General features: G+C 35.9%; 1 protein-coding gene across 24 annotated transcripts in view; it reads right to left on the bottom strand.

The window, feature by feature from the left end:
• Positions 1–24857, bottom strand: part of DMD (dystrophin) — a 1198278-nt gene that overhangs the window by 601723 nt on the left and 571698 nt on the right. For all 24 annotated transcript variants that reach the window (XM_030020819.2, XM_030020811.2, XM_030020812.2 and 21 more), the window contains one exon: positions 10118–10268. In XM_030020819.2, the coding sequence (XP_029876679.1) occupies positions 10118–10268 (151 nt within the window). The remainder of the gene's footprint in view (positions 1–10117; positions 10269–24857) is intronic.

Raw genomic sequence — 24857 nt, 5'->3', positions numbered from 1 at the left:
CTTAGAGTCTAGACACTAAGAGGGAACAGAGAATCACCTTGTCTTGCTATGAAAGGCAATAGAACATGATTATCCAGGGCCAACAAATCATGAAAAATACATAAAACTGATCACCTAACTTATATTAAAGAATCAGCACCCATTTCCAGCTTTCAGTGAAATAAAACTTGTATGAAGTGTCTTACATAACACAGGTGAACAATAGTTCCCATTTCCACTGCACTAATGGGAAATTAACATTCAGAGCACCCTCTGCTCATCTTAGGACCCTGCTAAGCAGAAACATTCTTATTATGTAACCAAATTGTTTTCTGAATATTTTAATTTCACTTCTAATACCACCCCAATAGCAGAACCTTGCCCAGGTTCAGTACATCTCCTCTATAAATGTTCTCTTATGCTACATTTCCACAAAAATGACAAAAAATAGCTGATATTGACTGTCCACTTCTGAAGGGATATGGTGAGACACCTCATAATACTGTGAAATTGGCAGATATTTGCCATCCTAATATAGTAATTGTATACTGGAAAAACCGCTCAAAATATGTTCTCTTTCATTTCTTCTTTCCCTTCTCCTAGCATTTTTTGACAGGAGTGTCCTGTACAGATTAATGTACTGTAAGGGTTTGCTGCCTTCATTAAAAAAACAAAACAAAACTCAAGAAACCATTTTGAAATCAGCAAAATTCTGAGATATGTGGGTACATCTCAAATTTAATATAGTCAGATGATGAGTACAAGAGTCTACTATATTCTTGTTCCAATCGATTCATAAACTGGAATTTGCCACACTCCACAATTCATTACACATCCTTAAATCATTCAATAAAAATTGAAGCTTTTAAACAGTCTAAGTATATGTGGCAAAAGAACATATTTATTTCTCCTTGTAATCAGAATCAAAGCAGAATTATTGTTTGAATTTAGAAGATATTCAGCAAATGCAAAATACTTAGACCTATAAAATAAAAGATTTTTTCTACAGTGTTCTCACTTCCATTGTGAAAAGTCAAACAGACTTAAAAAAAAAAATGTAGATTTTATAGGGTTTTTTTTATCCATTGCAAGCTTAGATTTTGAGTGAGAAGCTACAGCATATCTGTATTGTGTTCATTTTTTAGAAGGGTAACTAGGCAATATAATATTTGCTGCCTGTAGAAGTATAACAGAAAAAAAAGATTGAGATCAAACAGTGTCTACTATAAATATCTAATGTTGTTCTGAAACTCTGCCATAAGCTTTACTGAAATAATACGACTTTTCTCTGTTTTTAGTTTTAGAAAGAAAATTAATTCACCACTGCAAGCCAGTGTGAGGAACAAGAGTGAGAACAAATTTCTTCAGGGAGCTCTAAAAAGGACAAAAGAAAGAAGTAGCCTCCATCTAAAATGTTTACTGACAAGTAATTGTTGGTAATGAAGTATTTGATAAGTCTTTAACAAAACAAGTCAAATAGTTTTAAAGAAACTACTTTCTGGAAAATAATTAGTCAAGTTTTCAGTCAGATTTTTTAAGTTTATATGATTGAGCTCTCTGATTATCTGTTGGTCTATCTTCCACCCTAACGTTCCCCCAATAGTTTTTAATATTCTGATTAATTTTAAACAAATTTGGCAGAAGATTAGAATTATAAAAAATAATGGCATTTTATAATTTATTTTAAAAAAAAGGCAACCAGATAAAGAAAACCAGATACTACTGGTCACTAACAGGGGAAGAGGTGTAGTGTGTAGGCCTTACTAAATAGCTGAGAATTCACACAAAAAAGAAACACCTTAAAAAGCCCCCCATGGTGGAAAACATTCCAACTGGAACTTACAGATAACTACAAACCCCCAAACCCTAGGTTTTCTAGCTTCAGTACTTCTGGTGTTCACAGAACACACTGGAAATACAATTCATTTAAATATTTTTTATTCTTTTCTACTACATGCAGTGAATCATTCAGTGAATTTTATCTTTGCACTGTGATAAAATGTCTGGTCCAATTATGAAAATATATTTATTTCAGCATGAATACATTACTTTGTAATACATTCTGGCTAGCATCAGTGCTGGTTCACTAGTACTAGTAATACCCTGAATATTCAAAACCTGATGAAATATGCATTCAAGGGAAGAAGGAGCACACCTGTCGTAAATTCATTCTTAAATATTTTCATGACTGCTTATCTTTTCTTTAAAAAAAACCCAAACAACTAAATAAAATTTACCAATAAAATATTATTTCTTTTTTTTCTGGAGAAGTTAACACATCCAGTGCTGTCACAGTTCACTTTCAAATATTCTGGGTATCTCAGAAAGGTCAGGTGACCTTCACCCTAGAAGTGCCTATTTTTCTTCTTTGTCTACACAGGAAGATCATGATTACAAGCTCAAATACAGATGCCTACTCTGGACCTGGTTTGGTGAGATGGATCTCACATCCAAACATTAAGTAGGAAAGAAGTATGTTGAAAGTTTGCTGTAGAGCAGAAGTAAATATTTTATTTAAACAACTCAAGCATGTTACCACTATTTCCACACCTGCTACATTCTGTCTCTCTGTATAACATAACACCTTGGAGAAATAAATGAACCAACAAGTTTATCTGAAATGAACAATAAGTAGTAATATAGTCTAGCCAAAAACTCCATTCTTCAGTATCCACCCATCACTGATCAAACTCATACCCAACTCCCTTGACTCCTCTCCTTATATTAAGAAACAAACACCTCCACAAAGGTGCCTATAAAGGTTGTCAGTAAAAAGGAACTCACTGTAAAACACCTAAGTGCAAAAGACAGTTCATCACAACCTGACAAAACCTGACTTCCAAAATTAGGATAAGTAAATTTAGCTAAAGTATTTTTTAGACAGTTTAAGGGCAGACTCTGATCCTTTTGCTGTCTGCTCTGTGTAAACATTAAGGTTTTCATAATGCAGGGGTTTTTTTCTAAAACAGTTCACTTTTTAAAGCAACATAACATTAACCTGCTGTCTTGTCCAGTGTGCTTACTATATGGCTTTATTTTATGGCTTTAGTCTAAAATAAGACGGTAATGAAAACCTGTATGTGATGGATAGAGTTTGCAAAATCTGTTGGGATGAAAGGTTCTAAATAGGATTAATAAAGCTATCCATGAAAAGGGCCACAGTAAGACATATTTGTACTAATTTACATAACTAATATGTATATAGAAAGTTATTCCCCAAGAGTCTTACCTTTCCCCGATTGTTTTATGCAAGCATTTTTAATGGCTAATTACTCACATCAGAAGACCTAGAAAGACTCCCAGGCTGACCGGTCATTAAGTGACACAGTTCAAGTCTCATAAATTTGTCTTATCCTCACATCTATGCATCAACACCCAGAGATTTAATCATATGCCATAGTGATCTCTAATGCAATATGAGATGTACTTTTGAAAGACTTATGGAAGCAAACCAGATAAATGTTTTGTTAGGCAAAGGTACCAATATCATCCTCCTTCAAAGCAGTCATTCATTTAGACACTCATTCCCCCAAACTTCCAAGACGCGGTCAGATTAACTACTCTATTTATACCATGGCAAAAGCATTAATAAATTTGCTGAATCTGAAGTGTATTATCTGTACCTGTCACTATTATAAATATCCAGATAAGCCCTGAAAGTAAAACAAATTCATTAGTATGAAAAAATTGCATTCTCCATTTCCTTTATTTTTTGTACACACACAAAAAAATGCTTGTGAAACACGTATATAGCTCAGCCTCATTCCCAGATCCCCATGTGCTAGTATTCTATAACCACTTGAACTGGTGAGGATGAATCCCCCAGTGAGGCAGTTACAGTCAGGTATCAGGAAATTTGACCGATCCAGACCAAGAACGTAATTTTCTCCAAGACAAAGAAAAAACCCATGTTTATTCATTCTCATAATGAATAAAAATGACATCACTATGCATCTATGTGTGCTAATAGTTATTTCAAAAAGTTTCATAATGAAATGTTTGAAAAATGCATCCTAATCAATTACTTACAAGATTTAATGTGGTTTCCTGAATAAACAATGCCAGGATTTACAATAAAACCTAAATATAACCTATGAATTGTCATCTAATGGTGCAAGAGTAGGCAGAACCACACAAGCAACTTTAAATTTATTATTTCTCATAGCCTTCAGACATTTTAATGTCCCACTACAAGTAGCAACAAATTAATTAAAAACTTTTAATAGGATACAGTAAATTAGGAATGAAGAATAATGTAGGACCGTGTGCAGTAGAGAAGAATTAACTAACTGATATAATTATGAAATAATACTTCTTATAGCTTGACATGACAAGAAAATGTTTTTACTACAAATTCAGGATAAACTATTTTGATATTCATCACTTCCATTAGTAGTAGCAAAAATGGTGAGGAATCTTTTAACAGTAAAAGAAAGTTTTTAGGAATTTTATATATCTAGAAATGTATTACTTATAAAGATTACAGTATTATTTAATATTTTGCTTGACATAAGAAAGAAGCAGTAACTATTTTACTAGGAATTGTGATATCCTCCCCTTATTAACTGAAAATGAAATCTTTCCATTGCTATAGCACTTCAGTCAAGAAAGGCCCATGAATTTGTTTTTAAGATGACCTTAAACCAGAAAAAGAACTGTTTTGCTCAGTTTGGGCCCAGGTGTCTCATGCAGAGCTCACGTATATTATTTGAAACATTTCTATTGAAACTTTAGAAACTATGGACAAAAACCTGAAATCCATGGGATATTGCTGCGTCTAGGTTTTCTTTCTTCGGGGCAGTAGCACGCTGCACTCAGAGGTGTTTGATAAGAGGGTGATATTCAGTAAAAAGAAAACCAGTAAGCTTCTCTGAATAAATGATCCAGTCAATATGTAAGTAAGAACTGATGGCATTTGTGTAGGCTGGCTATCATGTTTAGAACATTTTAGTGCTTAGTTCAGAACATTAATCAAAGTACTAAGGATGTGTAAAATTGTAAGAAGAATGTAAAATAAAATAAAATAAAATAAAATAAAATAAAATAAAATAAAATAAAATAAAATAAACCGTGTAGAATTTGTTTTCAACATAATAGCAAGGGATTGTCTGCTTTTGTTATTAACAAAATATTAGCCAATAATACATTTCTGCTAGATATATATCCTTCCAGATATGCCCTTGCAATATGAAGGACATTGTAGTATGTACCATGATCACTCTAATTAAAGAGTTCTCTAAACCAATGCTAAATTGGTTTCTCATTGATTCCACATTCTGTATTTTCTACCTCTTGTAGAATCATTAAGCAACCATAGACATCTCTTTGATGAGAAAGAGCATTTTGCCACGTTTCTACTATTTCTCTGAAACTATTTCATAACACCAAAAAACACTAGTCAAAATTGAACCAGGTGGAACAAAATTGATCCAAATGGAACAAAATTGAACCATTTGAATCCAAATGGAATCCAAACTGGAACAAGAAGAATCAGAGATTATTGGTATAACCTTTATCACTCAGTAAAGCAGGAAATAAATCTAAAATACAAATTCTAAAAGATGAAAGCCACAGTTATTATATTAAAAAATGTATTTTTACAAGTTTTATATCTGGGGAAAAACAGAGTAAACTATCCACCCACTTACCACTGTGGTTTTGTGGTATGAGATAATACGTAGCCTCAAGCACTGAAACACTTTTTTTCTCCCATATCCTCTGATTCCATTTGTGCCGTGTTCCAGAAAGAACTGTTTAAATTTAGTGCTTATTAAATCATCAATATCCATATAATCCAATTTAGATATAAAAGAGAGAAATTATTAGCATGACTATGACTTTCAGCACCGAAGCCTCAATTCTTTATATCTTTTTACTTTAAACATCTACAAGACAAAAATGTGACGTTCCTGACATTATAGTGCAGTAGAGGGAAGGTCTAGAGAAGGCATGAGTCATTCACAAGCCTTCTGCAGGCTTGGAGAAGTACTCTAAAATGTAAATGCTGGAAAATTCAATGTATGAACAATTTAAGAGAGATCTGTAACTTACAAGCAATTTCTATATCCACAGTATCCTTGGAAGGCTGAGTATAATTAGCAAGGCCACCACCCAATAATTTCAAAATACTACTGATTATTTAAGGTACTCTGTGAACTTAAAAAATAAACATAACCACCTTGATATTTATGCCTGTAAATGAAAGTAAATACTTGAGAAATTAATAATTATAATAGCAATATTTTTGAAACAATGAAATTATAGAAAATAAAGTCCAGCCCTTGCCTGTTTAGTGGGAAATACCCATCACTGACCAGTCAGAATAGACGAACATCATGAACACAAAGAAATTGTTTCAAAATTCAGACCCAGAACCTAATTGTTTTACTATTAAAAAAACCGCACCACCTAAAATAAGAAAATAAAGTTAAACTTGCAACCCAAAAGTGGATAATAAAAATAGACTGCTGAGCAATTCTTAATACCCGTGTAAAGAACAAATATTCTGGATGTTCTATATTTTTTAAATAAGAATACTATTTTTAAATTCTCAGGTAATGATTCAGGAATGTAACTTGACAGTCTAGTTCTGAAACTGCTGAAGAATTCCTCTTTTTGTAGCTGTCTTTTTAGCATTTATCTATGGCACATGAACACCCCTCCGCCTCCCCCCCCGCCCCAACTCTGTTTGCTTCTTTGCTGTATATTAGCCTGGCATTAATTTCCAGTACAACCTTTACTTTTTTTTACTTTTTTTTTTTTTATGTGAAATGGAATGTAGATTGGGGCTGCAAGGCAGACCACAAGAAAAAAAAAAGAAATAACAAATTTTAGCTAGATGATTGCAAATGATATTCTAACATTCAGCCATGGTGAGATACAACCATAAAATACAGCACCTGAGCTATCTTGATGATGGTATGGATGGTATTTCAGTTTGGATAATAGTGTGCTATTTTGAGAACTCATGTTCTAAAAAGAGGAATAGGCACAGGAAATAAGAGTCAAGTTGCCTAGCTATCATATGAAAGCAGATTAGAAAACTGTGGCTTTAGTTTACTAAATGAGATCCAAGAGGGAAAATGACTGCAGCCTATAAGAACAGAAGGGGATAAACATCAGGGAGTAGATAAAACTGAACTACAACTCAGTCTCGGCACAAAAATAAATAAACTAAGCGCAAATGCAGGAAGTTGAAGAAGTTAAAGTCACCAAGCATTAAGGAGTGAAGAGACAGAAAAAACTTTCAGTCAGAATAATGAAAGCAAAAAAAAAAATCTTTAACTACTTTCAAGACAGAGTTCAATATGTTTCAAAGGGATTATATGATATGCTATCTGTAAAATATCCTTTTAAATCCTGTGTCTCCTAATCATAAAAGAAGTCAATTACAATTTCTTAAAAACTGAAATGTGGTATTTCTTTTCAACACCACAAGTCCTGCTCTCAAACAGTCTTAGTAAAAAATTCACAGTAAGAGTATTTAAGTATTCATGACCTGAAATGAAACAACTCTATTATTAGGTTTCGTTCACTTTATATATAATGCATAAATGTTGTTTAATATCATGCTATTGTGCAGCAAAAAGGAACACACCTCCACTCCCCAAATACACCTGAAAGAATGTAATTACCTCTTAACCTATATTAACATAATCACCTAATCATACTGTTGACTGTTTCATTTTACATTAACATTTGACTTTATGTATTTACTGAATGTTAATGAACACATTAATCTTTACTTTTCCAAAGTAGTCCTACATAGAAATAGTATTACACATCTGAATGTTTTGTATAATTTTTTTCTAAAAGAGTTCCTCATTGAATACAAGACTATTCACTTGCTTGTGAAAGCATTTTCAAACAAATCCTGTTAATTCTGAACATGGTTCACTAAGCAGCATGATCTCATTAATGAAACAAGTTGCTAATCTAGTAAATCAAAATGCTCAGCTGTTTTGACTGTTTACCTAATGGAAATTCTAACGATGTCTTCTATCAGCCTCACAGAAGCCTAACACTTTTCAGACAAGACCCAGCAAAATAAAGAAAGAACCAATGAAGAGAATGGGAACAACGCAACTTCAAACTAAACATTCTTTCACAACTAACATTGGGTCTGCATTCTTGAGGTTAGTTGGAATATTTTCACACTATGTGAATTTTCATTAGAAAGGTAGTTTCATCTGTTGTACTGAATTAAATGAAATGTTTGAGAGAGAAATTCATGAGTTCCTGAGGATTCTAACACAAGGGAAAAAGGAAGAAAGAAAAAGCTTGATGGACTGCAAAAAGAAAGTCTTGGTAGAAATCCATTCTGCAAACGTATGTTCCAAACGTTCTCATATATTGCAAGACAAAATAACAAATGGACAACAGATGAGAAGGAGGCTAGGTCAAAGGGAAATGTAAAACAGAAGTAGTCTTCTACACTGAAATCTAACCTTCTGCATAACAAGGCATTATCTCAGGGTCTTTCAGTGTGATGTTCAATTCAGCATGAACTTCCTTCTCAATGATGACAAGAAAATAATGTTTCTAATCTGTTGGGACTGTGAAATGTGCTACACACCCGGTGCATTTATAACATCCATGATGCATCTTACCTTGGTCTGGGCACTCTAAAAAAACAACCTCTTCTCAGAGAGAAAATACTGTTTTAGAAAGGGTTAGAAAAAAAGGAGACAAACACTTTTTCCACGGATCCGTTTTTTTTTCCTAAGTGCTCATTTGAAGCTGCTCAAGGGTACCAGAATAGTACTGAGAAGGGTGATAGAGCAGAGACAAAGCAAAGAAGAAAGGGTAAGGCTGTGTGACACTGTATTACTGTTCGTCACATAGATACTCATGTCTTACTTTAGTATTTTATGTGTTTTTCAAAGAAATGCAGAAAACTGTGGGACAGAGAAAGGGAGACAAAATTTCAGTGAAAATACACGAGCTCTGCCTACCTTCTACATACACAGTAAAGAGCATCTTTAATATCTTGATGACATTCTATTTTGTCAGCCAGATCTTACACTTCTTCAGTGTTCAAAGCGTTGAAAGTCATTTGCAGAAAAATATTTACCTGCTATTTTAACTACTTCAGCTTAATGTATTACTTAAGAGTTGTAACTTTTTTTTATACTTGCACCACATGAGCTGGTTTGCCTTTCAGTTCAGCAGTTTTACAGTCAAGAAATAGCAGCCTAAATCTTAAAAAGGTGACTTTAAATATTAACATCCAAAAGACATGATTTTAACATTTTTTAACTGCAGGCCAAAAAGTAGATTAATGTTGCATTCAAAACAAAACTGTGCCTTTAATATTAGATAGACCTAACTTCTTTCAACCTGAAATCCAGTAATTCAATCCAACAATTCAAATGTACAAATGCTGATTAGTTTAACAGAATTTTTTTCTTATGCACAGGTAGTAATTTATAATATGAATGCAGAATTTAGTCAAGCCATGTTATTCAGCTGAACCTATCAACTTGCAAAACATCAGTTTAGAATTAATTCTTCATACCTATTACCATTTCAATCATACAAGAGGGAAATGAAATAAACTACCAAGAAACGAGATTTATTATTTTCCTTACGATGCTCAAAGAGCTTGCAAGATGAAAAGCATACAAATTGGAACTGGACACAGAGGAACTAAGTGGCTATTCTGTCACACTGCATTTCACAAAAAGCATCCTCAAGGTTCTTTGATTAAAACATGAAACAGGCAAAATAAGCAAAAGTTGCAAGACATAGTTCATGGAATATCTCTTTTACAGCTCAGTAGTTAATCACATTTCTTCCACAAGATTTTAAAATTAAGTCTGATACTTCTGCTGGTCATAAGTATCAAATGGAAATTAATGAGCACTTTAAATAAAGACCAAACAAATACGTAACTATGGAAGTACCACGATATACCACGTTATCCTATATTTTACTTCTTTAACAATTTTTTTTTTTTAAAACAAACTAGTGAAAATTCTTAGTTGACAAGGACAACAGATATATCTGACCAAAATTGCCAGTGGCCACTCAACACTAGAAATCGTCCTTAAATGAACTGCAAAACTATGCAGAGTACCCAGACCTGCAAATTTCTAATTGCTGCAGAAAAACAGGAAATGTGTTCATCAAATCATACCTGGAGAAACTGGTTGGTTTTTGCATGACCCACATCTCCAGCCTCTACCTGTGCTCTCGACAGCTTCTCTTCAGTTTCAGTTAGCCAACGATTAAAGCTCTTCATGTCACAGTGAAAAAGCCGCCACTTCTCCAAAGCTTTGTCAAACCGTCTGCAAGTATAAAAGGAGATGAAATAACTACCTGGATACTTTATTTATTGACTACAGAAAAGAAGAAGAAAAAAAAAAGGAAAAATAATAATGTTGGATGTCTCAGGTTAAAATTGGTGTGATGGTGATGGTAACATATTAACATTTCTAACTAATATTGAGTGGAAACATGGTAGCACTTCTGAATGGTGAAATTATCATTAAGCATATGTGTCACAAATCAGCGTCTTATCAATTTTTTAATCCTTTTCAATGTTTCAAATGAATTCCATGGTCAACACATGTTTTCAGTTTACAGCTTTATTAACCCACACTAACTCACATCGTAAGTACAACACCCACAGGCCCCAGTGTAACTGGGTATACCCCTCTGTCAATGTACTTAGCGTGAAGATCCTAGCGTGAAGAAAACACCAGTGCTGATAAAAGGCTCCTAACACCCCTTAGTAATTTGCTGTAGCTACCAACACTGCAAACAGTCACTGCTGGCTAACATGCAGGCTGTGTGTTGTGACGATACAATGATTTCTAGATCCCTTTTCAAAGGGAAAATAGCTTAAAACATCTGTGATGCATCTGACCTACCATATCATAAGACAAAGGATGAAAAAACAGTAGAGAGATTCTTAAATCCTTACTTCCCAAATTTAGTCCCATGTTCCTATTATGATTCAAGGAATATTTTTTTTTTTTTTTTTTAAATATGAATTGTAATATTATATGTAACACAGATGCAAAAGACTATTATTTTTAATGGAAATTGCTGTAGTGAGAGACTACCCCAAAGGATCCCAGGCATATACTACAATTCTGCTCCAGTTTTACTGAGAGAAACTCATTTTGTCTGCCTCTCCAATGGATACAAATGTCCATATATTATTATTGCAAAGAAAATGCAACTCCCTTCAAAGGAATTTCTACTTGTATTGTGTAAAGGGACCCTTTATTAAACCCTTTTTCCCATATAAGTTTCACTTCAATTTGAGTATTTGAAAAAGGTAGTTATGCAAAAATTAAAATTCCTGAAATACAAGGATGATTGAAACAAAATTAAAATATTAAAAAATAGGGTTTTGTACAATAAGCAAGGATGAAAAAAATTACTACCATATCTGCAAGTCTAGAGACCACTACATAAAAGACCGTGTAAGTACTTCTGGCACTTTGGGAAGATCTAATCTCTTTTTGTCCAAAGTGACTGATTGATCTTCTGGTTCAAGATCTGTTTGCCTTAGCAACTGCCAAGTACTAAAGAAATGAAATGAAATGAAGACAGGATTTGGTTTTTTTTTTTTTTTTTTTTTTTTGCAGGTGGCCTATGTCTTAAGGAATTCAGTTATCCTATGTTTTGGATTGGTGTCACAATATGATCCCTAATCAGAGATTAGCTAGAATGTTTTGCTAGCACATCATCATTAAACACGCTACTGTTGTTTAGTTTAATAATCCTCCTTTACAGGATTATAATAGGTTTTAGGGTGTACTTAAAGGATAAAACCAAAGATGCTCAATTCTTTTTCTAGGAAGTAATCTGGTTCTGTATGGACAAACTATACGATTATTTGAATGTTAAAGAGTTTAATTCACCAAATAAAATCACGTTATCAGGGAATACAGACCATCTCTTCCATTGTACTGATGATTTTTCTTTTTTTAGAATAAAAAAAAAATCTAAGTTTTTTTTCTCTTCTATTGGCTATATGTTCCCACTTTTGTTTTCACATTTAAAAATCTTTTAATACCATACAGTATGAATAGCACTACATCCATTCATAACCATCTACAGAAGGATATATACTTTTCCCTGGACCTCATTTTCTGGTAGACAAAGAATATTTATTTTGCTGAACACACCTATACAGAGATGCAGTTTTCTTACTTCTAACATACTGCATATGGTAATCACTTTTGATGAATAATACGCAAAATAGAGTTGGACTAGCAAGCAGTGAAACAGAGACTTTGTACTTAGTCTGTTGCATTAACTATAAGATAGAGAAAATATAAGGCATAGAAACCCCTCACAATTAGCAATCTATGAGTTTGTTTTTTTTTTTTTTTTTTAAAAAGCATTTGATCACAGAAAGTAGTTGAGATAAAAGTATTCCTTGTACTGTTCCACTAGGTTGGTCACAAGATGCTGAAGGAAAAATAATAATTATTTAATTAAAACCTTTAAAAACATATTTTAAAAGAACAGAGAAGACTTCAGAGTCTAAATTCTGCATAGAAGAGTAGTCCTCTAACTCTCTGTGAATCAACTCTTTTTGTTCCTCAAGCAGAACTTGATTCATGGGCCCTGAGGTTAATAGCTACTAAACACCAGAACCTTTATTTGATTTAAAAGAGAATAGTTACTGCTTAGTCCTATGCAGTCCAAACATGCATTCCAAACCACTCTAATAAATGACAATGTGTTCAGTAAATTTCATTGGAAATGGACACAGACAAACTATCAGAATAGATCAGGTAATCTTTATTCTATCGATTTTAATATGGCTGCATGTCTGATAAAGCCACGGTAAAGAAGGTGTCAGAGCTCTGCACTGATTGACCAAATGATCAGTCACGACATTAATAGTGATGACAGATAAAAATGGAGAAAGATGCAGCCTGGGACAAAACAACACGTCATAACATTCAGAATAGAGAATCTTACCAGCTAAAACTAAAAACTATTTAAGAAAAAAAAAGGCAGAAAGATCAAAAAGTAGTTTATGGAAGGACTCCCCTAAGCCTTTATGGGCTGACAGCTTCCCACAGAAGCTGACATAAGTCTCTTTGCTCCCTATAAATTCAAGCTGTAGTAAGGTTTTAGTACACTGTGAAGCTGTTATTTAAATAGCATTCTCACAGATTTTATTTTGGAACCCAGTATCAACCATCTCAGAAATTGTTAGAAAAGACCAAATACAAAATAACCAGTGCACAAAACCTGGGTCTACTTAAGAATGAAAAATAGATACAGAGATTTATAGTAATTTCTACACAGTAACAGTTGGTGGAATATTGCTGTTGAGGCATCAAACTGAGTACTAGAAAACATCTTTCAAGAATAAGCACAGCTCATGTACTCAAAATATTTTTCTTGAATACATTAGGGAAAAGTATCACTTGAAAACACATTTTACGAAAAAAGTGTTATGGTAGTCAAACATCTACACTGCTATAACATCTTATACCACTGTAACTTTCTTCTATGATCTGTTCCCTTCGAACAGTATAACCCTCTTGAGATGGTTAGGCATTTGTTTCCACCTTTACCCTATCAATTGTGTCCTTTGCATTTTTCTCTCTTTATCAAGCGATGCCGGCTGGAGACATCACAGTTTTCAAATCACTGGCTTGAATGTGGTCTACTTCTCATTACTGTTATGAAACCTAACCACAATCACAGTAAAAAACTTATATAAGTTTAAATTATGTTCCAAGAAATACATTTAGATTCCTAGTTAATGTTTATGACCCCTCTGCTTAGCTGCAGATGAACACAGGAGTTGTTCAAGATCTGCCATGTGTGCTGCATTTGTTAGCAATATTGTAAGCAAACAGACTATTGATCCAGTTAAAAATTGTACTCACTCACCTAACTTATTTATGAAAATGACAGTGATCATTCATCATGCTTATCATACTTTATTTTTCAAAACGAGTCAAACCATAACTGAAAGGCACATTATAATATTTTAACTACCTTACTCTGAATTACAAGGAAAAACCTTATTTTACATTTTAAAAAATCACCTAGAAAATAAAAGTTAAAATCCATTTCTTTTGGTCCAGTATGGTTTCTCATTTTGGACACTACATTAAAACAGCTTTCCTCCTGCTCCTCACAAAATGACATTACTCTTCTCAGCATGAGGAAGTTTATCAGCAGCAAAAATTCAGTAGGGGTTGATATTAGTATCATTTCATTTACATTCCAGCACTTGCAAATTGAATCTCCCATCACTCTCCACTCTTCCTCCCTTTGCTTTGGCTAACCAGAGTTGCAAGGAGAAGAAAAGAGAAAAGTTGCAGTGAGAAGATATGTATATTTAAAACTTAAAAGTTTAAATACTAGTGTTTATTGCTCATGCCCTAATAAAACTTGTTACTCAGTATAATAAGTATAAACCAATGTTAAGCATCAGTAAAAAAGAGAGGAAATTTATGGACAGGAAAATCCACTAAAATTCAATGCTCTTTCAGTGATTAACTGTACTTAAATAGTGTTACAATGATAACAGAAAATGCAGTTGTTGCTGCAGCGGCAGGTGCAGGTCCATTTGAAATGGGGGGTGAAAGAGGACATCACCCTGCAGCTTCATGCTCACGCTGTGTGTTATGGGACACCCCTCCTGGGTATACCCGAGAGCTTCCCCTGCCAAATCTGTGTATTACAACCTTTTACTCACAGTACTACCTCAAAGAGCTTTTTAAAATTTAAAAACAAAGAGGCTTTTGTTTGTTTGTTTTACCATTTGCAATCCTGTTACCAGGTGGCAAGTTCAAAACCCACAAAAGGAGAAGGCTAATTAACTACAGACGTTGAGCAGCTAAGTTGCTGAAGTCTTGGCACAGCAGAATGTACATGGTAAAAATTCGTAAGTGAATTCATAAAAGAGCAATGCTCTAAGGACTATGAAAACTTAGAAAGACTACAGCTGCCTCAGGAAACCCCAAGCACACAATGTGGAGGTTAGGAAAGTGTCATTACAGGCCTTGTGATTTGTATATTCTTACCTAGGGATCCACCCTTGTTTGCTGTTAGAGACAAGTCACTGAGCTAAAAAAAAGGCAGCGTATCCATTCATCTGTATCTTTATCTACTTAATCGCTTTCCCTTTGACAGGCCTAAGTGAAAATGGTGTGGATAGTAGGTGACTGTCTGATATTTGGGCAGTATTTCCTCTTTGATGTGTCCTCCCCTCCTGTTTTTCTTAGCGTATGCTGGATAAGCAGATACAAGCTGGCACCCTGAAGCCAAGCGTTAGGTTCCATACGGACTCCAGACTAGAATGTATGACTTGTATACATTGCAAAGGGCATAAGCATTGTACATAAGCTGTGACACTTCGTGAGGTAGCCTTATTCCTCTAACTTGAGTATGTTAGAGCTGACAAGTGAAAACCAAAGGGTACACCAGCCTAATTTTTTCTATATGAACTGACACTCCAGCAGGGAACATGTTAAGCAATTGCTTGAGGGAGCGATTTCCTTTTTTCCCATTAGCATGTAACAGATTTATTTTGGCTCTGGAAAGGAAGAAAGCAAAAAAGCAACCAAAGACAACTGCTGAGGTAATATGCAGGACAATTTACATTAAGCCATAAAAATATTAGTGCTTTCATTCCTTCAAAGATTATCACTCTGCTAAACCTTTGGACTTGACTTGCTATAAGCAAAATTCAATATTCCTTGGTAGTATTGTATATGATATTGCACAAAGATTTACAGATGCCAATTTGGATATGCTGTCAGTGGAACTCTGTACAACGGGATTGAACTTGATGTTCCATGTCCCAAGGCTGCCATTTTTAAGAAGTCATGCAAAGGTGGAAGGAAAGACCTTTGAATACAGGAAAGTCACAAACAAGAGACGGTGTGCAAAAGGTTATTATTGGTTTGTTGTTGTAAACCAAATCTTCATTTTGCATCTGTGTTTCAATTAATTCCTTGATATTTTGATAACATTCCTTGATAAACTATGAAACCCACTTCTATGATACATTCTGCTTTAGCAAAACTACACGGCCTGTTGGCCCCCATGAAAAAGAACACTATTAGTTATAAACTTTCCTAAAAGTCATGATTTATGTAATGGAAATTATTATTGTTAGAGACAAGCACTCTCATTCATCACATTGCAAAAACATTCAGTAAACTTCATTTCTATACTGTTGCTAAACAATGTACTGTAGGATTATGCTAATATTAACCTACAAATTATGCAATTTTGTCAACTTGATTCAGCACAATTAGCACCTTGTAAAAATACACAAAACATCAAAGTAGTATAAATAATTATGTATTAGTATGTGAGAGCATTAACTTTAATACTTAAGGCCATTCTTACAGATAATAAAAGAAGAAAACTTTTTTTTTGTGAAGCAACTTCTACAATTAAATTGCTTAAAGAAACAGCTAACCCATTTTCAGAGGTTTTGATGTTTTCACTTTATTTCACAGAATCCATATCTTTTGAGTGCTTAATTTATATTTAATTTACATATCCTCTCCGCATTTGGACTAAAAGTGATGATCTCATTTTAGACACTGCTACATCTAGATCTTGCTCCCAGGTTTTGCTGTAGGTCCATTCTGGGACAAGACTGAGCTGTACTTATCCTATTCACCCCCCTGCACCCTGCTTTTCACCCACAAAATAGCAAATGATCGGAAATAAAAAATAAACTGCAACCAAAATAACCATAACAATGCCATCCATCATTACAAAATGTAATTTCTCTCCTCTTCCCAGAAAGTAGGTTCTGCAGCATTACATATAAATTAAAACCGTTATAAATTACATTACAAACATTTTTATATCTTGAATTGTATTGATTGTATTATTATCTTGCCCCAGTAGTCTGCAACTCAATTTCCCATCATATAGTTACTGATATCATACCATTCAGTGTCAGTCACTGTACCAAAGACAATGACAATTAAATTGGCTATCGAAAAGCAAGATCATGTCAGTCATTGCTGGTTTTAGACATACAAATTCATTTTTATGAAGCATAGGAGACCAATAAACTTAATAACCATTTACAATTAATAATTACACAAAAACTTCATTGGGTTCTAATGGATGCCATGTCTTAATAGTATAAAAAGAAACGCTCCATGTAATTTATAAAACATACATCATTCTTGCACACTAAATAAGGTTATTTACTATGCATATGAATTTGAACTCCAAAGTTCCACCTTTTTTTTTCCTAAAAAGTTCCACCTTTTTTTTTTTTTTTTCCTAAAAAGTTTTCCTTCATCAGAATACAGATGAAATGATGTATTTTAGAGAACTTTGCCTAGACACCTGGATTAAAAGCAGGTAAGAACTTTTCCCTAGAGAAAATAAAGAAGTACTTGATTAATTGTGACCTAGGTGAGAGTGGTATATTGCAACTCCCTTATATAAAATAAATTATTAATGCAATTGGTAATAAAACTACAAGTTTCATAGCTTGCCGAAGTGAAACTATCAAAAATTGCCATGATAAGAAATCCCTAAATCAAACATTTTGCCTGAAAAGAACAGTGGCTCAATTTTACAGAAATCCAAACTAGTATTTCTGCCTGCATGTAAAGGGTATGCACGCATTTCATCCTCACGACGGGTGACAGCGTACACTGCACTTCTAGCCAGGATGCTCCAGCGAATTATTATTACCCACCCTTCAGTAGCATCCATCTGATAAAATGAATTATGGGTGAAAAATCGCATTCACTTCTGACTAACTGTCCGGGTGCTGTGCCCCCCCTTGCCCCCCGGCTCTCCAGGCTCCTTCCCTCACCTCAGGGGGTCTGGCCTGCTCAAGGCCAGCTCTGCTGTGGCACACCGGCGTGGCCCGTCATCAGGCTCTGGTGAGCCCAGCTACCTGGCAAGAAACGACTGTGAGAAACATCACCTGGGTTTCAGAGGCTTCAGAGCCATATTTAAGCTCAGGCCTGGGTGGCCCGGGTGACTCTGCAGGTTCGCCCACAGCACACCCTGCTCACTGCGCCCGGCCCGGCTCTGCTGCCCGCCTCCAGGCACGGCGGGACCGCTGGGAGAGGTCCCTGCCTGCGGTCCCCGACCCCCGCCTCGCTGCGCCCCGACGCTCTCAAACACCCCTTCTACCGGAGCCCGAACCCTCAAATGGCCTGCGTGCTGCAGCCTCAACAACACACAGAGCAAATATTTCCACGATCCTTCAAAAATCCCCGTACCTGCGACTCCGGGACGGCGGCTAGACAGTAGGGCAGCCAGCACAGAGGACACAGCCATGTTCTGGCAAGGGGCGTCAGCCTGCCCGGCTGCACCTGCGTCCCGCGGACCGAGCGCCCATTAACTGCTGGAGTGCATTAGACAGGCTCCGGGGGAGAGACTCTTCCAGGCTGGTTTCATCTGAACTGAATCCAGTGCAATCCTCAAACTACCTGCTTTGGGTGTGTGTGGCGGGCTTTTGGTAGCAGGGGAGGGGCCGCAGGGAGAAGCTGCTAGAAGCTTCCCCGGCTCCAAATGGGACCCGCCTCTGGCCCAGGCGGAGCCCATCAGTGACAGTGGTAACACCTGCGGGAGAACAGATTTATGAGGGGAAACCTGCAGCTGGGGAGGAGATTGGGATGTGAGAGGAACCCCTGTGCAGATTCGGAGGTCAGTGAAGAAGGAGGGAGGGGAGGAGGTAGATGCCCCCCCAGCCCACGGAGGGGAGCGGGGGAGCAGGTGCCCACCTGCAGCCCGGGGAGAGAGGAGCCCACGGCGGAGCGGGGGCATGCTCCCGAAGATGGCCGAGCGAGCGGCCTCATGGCGCTTTGCTGCCGGCTGGGCTTAAACCACGACACTACCATCATAATTCATAAATAAAAAATTCATTTCCGTGAATTCATGGGCCAGAGCGTAAGTACATGTAAAGCAATATTGGAGGTATATATTACAGGATGTCCCTTCAGTATTCCCCTGTAATTACTACAAAGTGCTTAAATCCTACAATTTCCAATGACAGAATTCTTAGTTCAACCTGTAATAACATGTTTCATGCTCCAAAATTGTTCTGTTCAACTGTTTTCACTGTCTATCTCAAAATCCCCCTACAATGGTGGCTTTAGAGCAGAAGGAATAACAGAAAACTGATGATATCAGTTAATGCTGGCTGTTGACTCCCTAAGTCCGAAAGATGTTATTTATCCTGTTTAAGGTGTGGCAGATGTGTACAGAAATATATATACTGGCATTAAGAAAATCAGACTTCCTCATTTCACTGAAAATCATAGCAATAACAGAGTACTTAGCATTATCTTCTTAAAATATTGATGCCTATATTTGCCGTAGGCATTTTGTACCTTTTAGAGTTTTTCAGTCAGTTAAAAGCCTTCTGAATAAGTGATTGGATTTTTTAAAAGTTCACAATAAAATTTCATTTAACACACCTTTTCCCTTTCATTTGGAAAGTTCATTTGAGATGAGAAACCTATATCCAAGTAACAGTTACTAGGTCTTATTGTAACAGTAGCATATAGTAAACAGCTCTATTTTTTTGAAACTAAAATGTTGATGAATCTCATAGAAATGATAGGAATGGGAAAAGCAGAGAAAATTCTATTAATAGATAAGAGCATGCATCATACTGCTAACCAACAGAAAATATTTCTCAGTCATAAAGAGCCTGTTCAGATAAAATCCTTTACAGTATCTTTTCCATGTTTAACAAAAATATCTTAAATAATTCAGATTCCAGTTAGTATAACAGAAAAACAAAAACCTCTACTATACACAGAAAGCATGTTTTTCAGTACCATTAAATCTTGACAAGTAGTTTTAGAGTGGTGACGTTTGAAAACTTGCTTTTTACCTTTGACCGCTGTGACTGATGATCTACTGTAGTTAAATAAAGTATTTGCAATATTCAGGATAAATGGGAAAATACAATGCATTCTGTGGAAAAGTAGCTGAATGGTAGAGGTTACCATAACATTGGCAACTACTGCCATCTAAAAGCTCAAAAAATTAAATGTGGTGGTTATGAGGGATTTTATATATAAGTATATATACAAGTATATATTCTCTATAAATATATATATATGCTAATTATATGTCTTAATTTACAAAAATAAATGTTCAGAGTATTATGTATATTAGTCTTGTGAATAACGGAAGACTTTAAACACTGTCAATTATAACTTATCAAGCTAGAAGTTCTTAATGAATAAATAGCAAAAGCCATTTTGGCTATACCTGATTGTACTACTGTAATATGGAGAATTTAAACAATGTACAGCTGCCTAAAAGGGTCAGTATCAGGAAGTTATTGTCTATATTCTAAATAACATGAAGTAGAGAACAAGCTGCTCAGCAACTTGATAACTTAGAGAAAAATAGAAGAATAATTGCTTTCACTCTCCCTGTAAAATTATGAAGTTAGAGACTAAAGACCTGAGCAAAGTGCCTACATGTTATTATAAGCCTAATGAACATTTGCCTTGTCATTTATTTTCAAGTTAATGTAATACAGTCCTAGAAAAATAAGACCTTCTAATGACAAAACCCATGTATTCTTTGGTGACCTGGAAATACATTTGCTCATGAACTCATTTCCTCTTTATGTTGTTGATTTGGAGCATGTTGACACTGATACATTTTATGGATTACATAATTGTGTTTATCAAAGTAACAAATCACTAAAAGATTTTAATTTCTATACTTCGTGGGTGCTTTAAAAGCAAAACTCCTTCCCTTCAGTTTTTCCATGATTGACTGCATGCATCTGTTTGGAAAGTGGAGTCTTAATGTGTGTGGTACATGCAAGGCAGTAAAGAATCTCAAATGTATTTTCAGAGCAGCCTGCCAGCCCTACCAATTCTGGCAGCAGACTACTGCTTTTAGGCATAATTACTGTTGTACCCTTTTGAGTGGCGATTTATCAGGTTTTCACGCTCTGGCAACTGGGGTAGCCTGGATGTCCGGGAATCCCTGATGAAAGGCTACAGTGTCTACATGGACTAAATTTACTGCATATGGACAGCATATATTGCAGTGGCACCTCGACCCTAGGTTTCAGATCTTCTAACTGAAGAACAGGTGTGTAGACACACAGGGTCCAATTGAGAGGTAAGAAATAGTTACCCGTATTAGCTCAGTCAACCTGACTATGACTTGTAAGATTATAATCTGTCAGTTTATCATTTATTAACTTTGTTAAATTATGATTTGGGAAATAAATTAATTCAAGCTTAGTTCCACCCCCATCCTTTCCTTCTCACTTGTCCACTATGCACCTATGCAGACACTGAGGTCAGCGCAGAAGGAGGGGATGGCCCCTGCAGCCTGTGGTGGAATGGCAGGCTGCCCCCCCCCCAGCCCATGGAGGGGAGCAGGGGAGCAGATGCCCACCTGCAGCCCGGGGAGGAGCCCACACTGGAGCAGAGGAATGCCCCCGAAGATGGCCGAGCGAGCGGCCTCATGGTGCTTTGTTGCTGGCTGGGCTTAAACCATGACATAGGGGTATACGGACAGAGGTGCAAGCAGCATTTTCCCTGGAAACCTATATCATTAAGGGTTTATGGTATCTGTAATTGGAAAAGATTACTTAAAAGAGAGGCACAAAATGCCGTGTTTGACATTAAATAATCCGGAAGTAGGACTTAGTTATCCAGCATTACACATACATACATTATATTTCTTATTTAAATGTACACATATATCTTTATGTATACTATCTTATCATATATAAATATATATGAATACATACGTACACACACGTATATACTGTACTACATATGCTATATTTCTAACATCCATCCACCAGATTAGAAAACTTTGCAGCAAGAAGAGATGTGACAAATAACCTCGATGAGGAAAATAAAGTTGATGAGACTTTTTCAGATCATGAAGTTGCAAAAACTTTTAAGTCAGAAACTGCACAAAAAGAAGATTAACTCTATAGCAATTGGGATTGAGATCTATCTGATCAAATGGACCTCAACATATCTCAGAAAGCCATCTGGTCATTTTAAGCTTCCTCTATAGTCAATGTAGAGAACAGATAATATAAATATCTAAATTCAGATATAGACAGTACAGATATAGTGGTATAGTATAGTACAGGTATACTGACACTGCAGGGGCATGCGTATTCACCGATTCCCTTGACACGGAAAACACTTTCAATCTTAGCAATACCCAAAGCAAACCTTCACATTTCTTCCTGTTCTCTGAATGTGGTATAGAAAGGACAAAGTGAATTCTGTGCACCCAGTATTTTGCCTGGCCCAACATTTCTTTGGTCAAAAGGAGTCCAAAGCCATACAAAAGCAGGGAGTTGTGACTTTAACACGTTCAGCGGATACAACGGGAATTTGATGAATATTGATAAGTAGTAACTTGTTTCTACCTCAAATGCTTGCCCATGTGCGTACAGTCACCTTGTGCATGACTTAAAGTGAGACCACTCTGAAAACTGACAACTCCAGAGTGCTTTGGGGTATATAATTTTCAACCTCCCACTTCTGACAAAATCATTCAGATCCTCTAGCATCCTAAGCACTCTTGATTAATAGACTCCTAAGAAGCGACTGACGCTGAACGTACTGATTTCAGAAATCACTTGTCTTTCAGTGCAGATGAAGGGACTCCAGTCACCATACTTGCTTGTACAGCACAATTTAGGAGTATTGTAACATGCTGCCTTTGGAAGTTAAGAGAGGAATGCATGACATGATCTGAAAATCCAATATGCTGATGCAAAATCTGGAGACCAAAGACCATTTGCCCACAGACTAGCTGAGCACATTTGCAGACAAGGAATAAGGTGTCTGGATCTGGTTGGTTACTGAAGACAAATGGGCAGCCAGAAGGCTCAACTTGTTACCTTTGAACAGAAATAATGATGGTTAGCGGAGCTGTTATACACTTAGACCTGGCTTGGGCTGTCTGAAGCCATGCCAGAGCGCAAATAAGGGTGGAGTCAGCAATGCAAGTATATGCTACCACTTGATCTAACTCAGTTAGGAAAGTTTATAACGACTGGATGGAACAGCTTCCAGAAAATCACTATCAGTTCTGGAGGTAGCTCTCAGAAGCATAAACTGTGACTGTCCAATACAGGTCTAGTAATCCCATTCATATCATCCTTCTACCTGTTCATCATTGATCTCAAAGAATAAAATAGGTGTGAAGCTAGCTGAAATTATGCAAGCAAGTTATTAATTAAAAAATTGTTGCTGAGGTGACGCTAGAGGCCAGCTCTGTACAATGTAAGATGGTCAGCTACTGCTGCAAAGGCCTCACTAAATCTTTCTGGGCAGTGGAGAGCCCGCATTGCACATCCTATTCTTCAATCACCAGGGGAAAAAAAAGCAGAATATCATTGAAACAGACTCTAAGGTTATGCAGATTAAGACTGTAACAGGTAAGTTTAATGCAGTTTCTGCCTTCAGTTATTTCCTACCTGAAACCACATTTTTCTTTTTTTTTTTTTAGAACATAGAAGCAAACCAGAAATCTAGTCTTTTGGGAACACAGCAGTACAGCAAGAATCAATAGAAGCTGAACAGACATAGCCCGTTTATCAGAGAAAAGAAGCTCACGTATTATGAGGCTCTGATCTTTCATATAGTCCATATGTCAGTCTCACTGGACAGTGAGAATTAGTCACAGAAGAAAAGATCTGAAATGAAACTTAAAAATAAGCTCTATTTAAAACTGACTGGTTCATTTTAACAATATTTATACACTCACAGTAAAGAAAGTAATTAGTAAAATATATGTGTATTCAGATTATCAGTGTTTAAATTAGTCATAACAATATTATAAGTTTGTTTACTAGTTAAAGTTTTCCTTGAGATATTAAAGCTCTATTTAATAATACAATGAATATGTTCCATTTTCTTCTGATTTCAGTACAGTAACTTTTACGTTCTTGTACAACAACATGCAATTATGATCCTAAAGAACTGTAGCAAGATTCCAGGCATAAGAAATTACAAAGAAGAGGAAGAGATGAGATTTCCAAGCAGTTACAATTAATTTCTAGTTATTAAGTGTCCCAGCTGGAGATATTTTTAGTTAATACTTGTTAATTGAACTGTCAGGTATATTAAAACAGACTTGATAAAGATGCCCATACTTTGCCACTGCTACTCTGACCTAACTATTTAATAAAGCTTATTTTACTTCTTTGTGGGGAAACTAACCAATGAAAAGCGGTACATGAAGCTATACAGAGTATTTGTAGTGCATATTTCACTAAGTGAAGTTTTCATAACTCATATTTTGCTGTTTTAGAGAGACCCACTGTGGTATGAAAATTCACAACTATAAATCTTTTCAGTATTATATCACAGCAGAAAGCTTTGAGTGTTTTATTAGCATAAAGAGTTGGGCAGCATGATGGAGTTGCCCATCTTTTAAACATGCAAACGTGGTCATGTTAGTTGGCACATACTGAGTTTGGAGGTGTGTCTACAGCACTAAGAGTATTAGGGTCTTTATCACCCCTCTGTGGCATACAAAACCATTAATCAGGCACTGTGAGAGATTAAGCCCAGGAACATTTTTGGAATGATGTATATTTGGCCTATTTCTTTCTGCAGCTGTAGCCCCTGGGGGCTATAGCTTTTTTTGTGTCACAAAAAACCCTGAGAACTCTTTCTAGGAAAACTGTCCAGGATCCACAACAAGAGTTTTAACTGTTACGGAACACAGACTTATGTTGAATTTAATGTAGATGTTTTAATTTGCCCATAAGATCAAAGAGTTTGGAATTTGGAAATAAATCTTCCAAGAAAGTCTGCACTTTTCCTCAAAACACAATCATCAGATAGCTTGGACTGCGGCAACGTTCACTGTTTCACTGAATTTATGGAAGAGAAAATCTAAGCAGGAAAGAATACTGAGGAAGG

Source organism: Aquila chrysaetos, chromosome 7 (assembly GCF_900496995.4).
Source record: "Aquila chrysaetos chrysaetos chromosome 7, bAquChr1.4, whole genome shotgun sequence".
Classification (NCBI taxonomy): Eukaryota; Metazoa; Chordata; class Aves; order Accipitriformes; family Accipitridae; genus Aquila; species Aquila chrysaetos.
The sequence above is the reverse complement of the archived record's forward strand: the minus strand, read 5'-3'. Positions and strand labels throughout refer to the sequence as shown.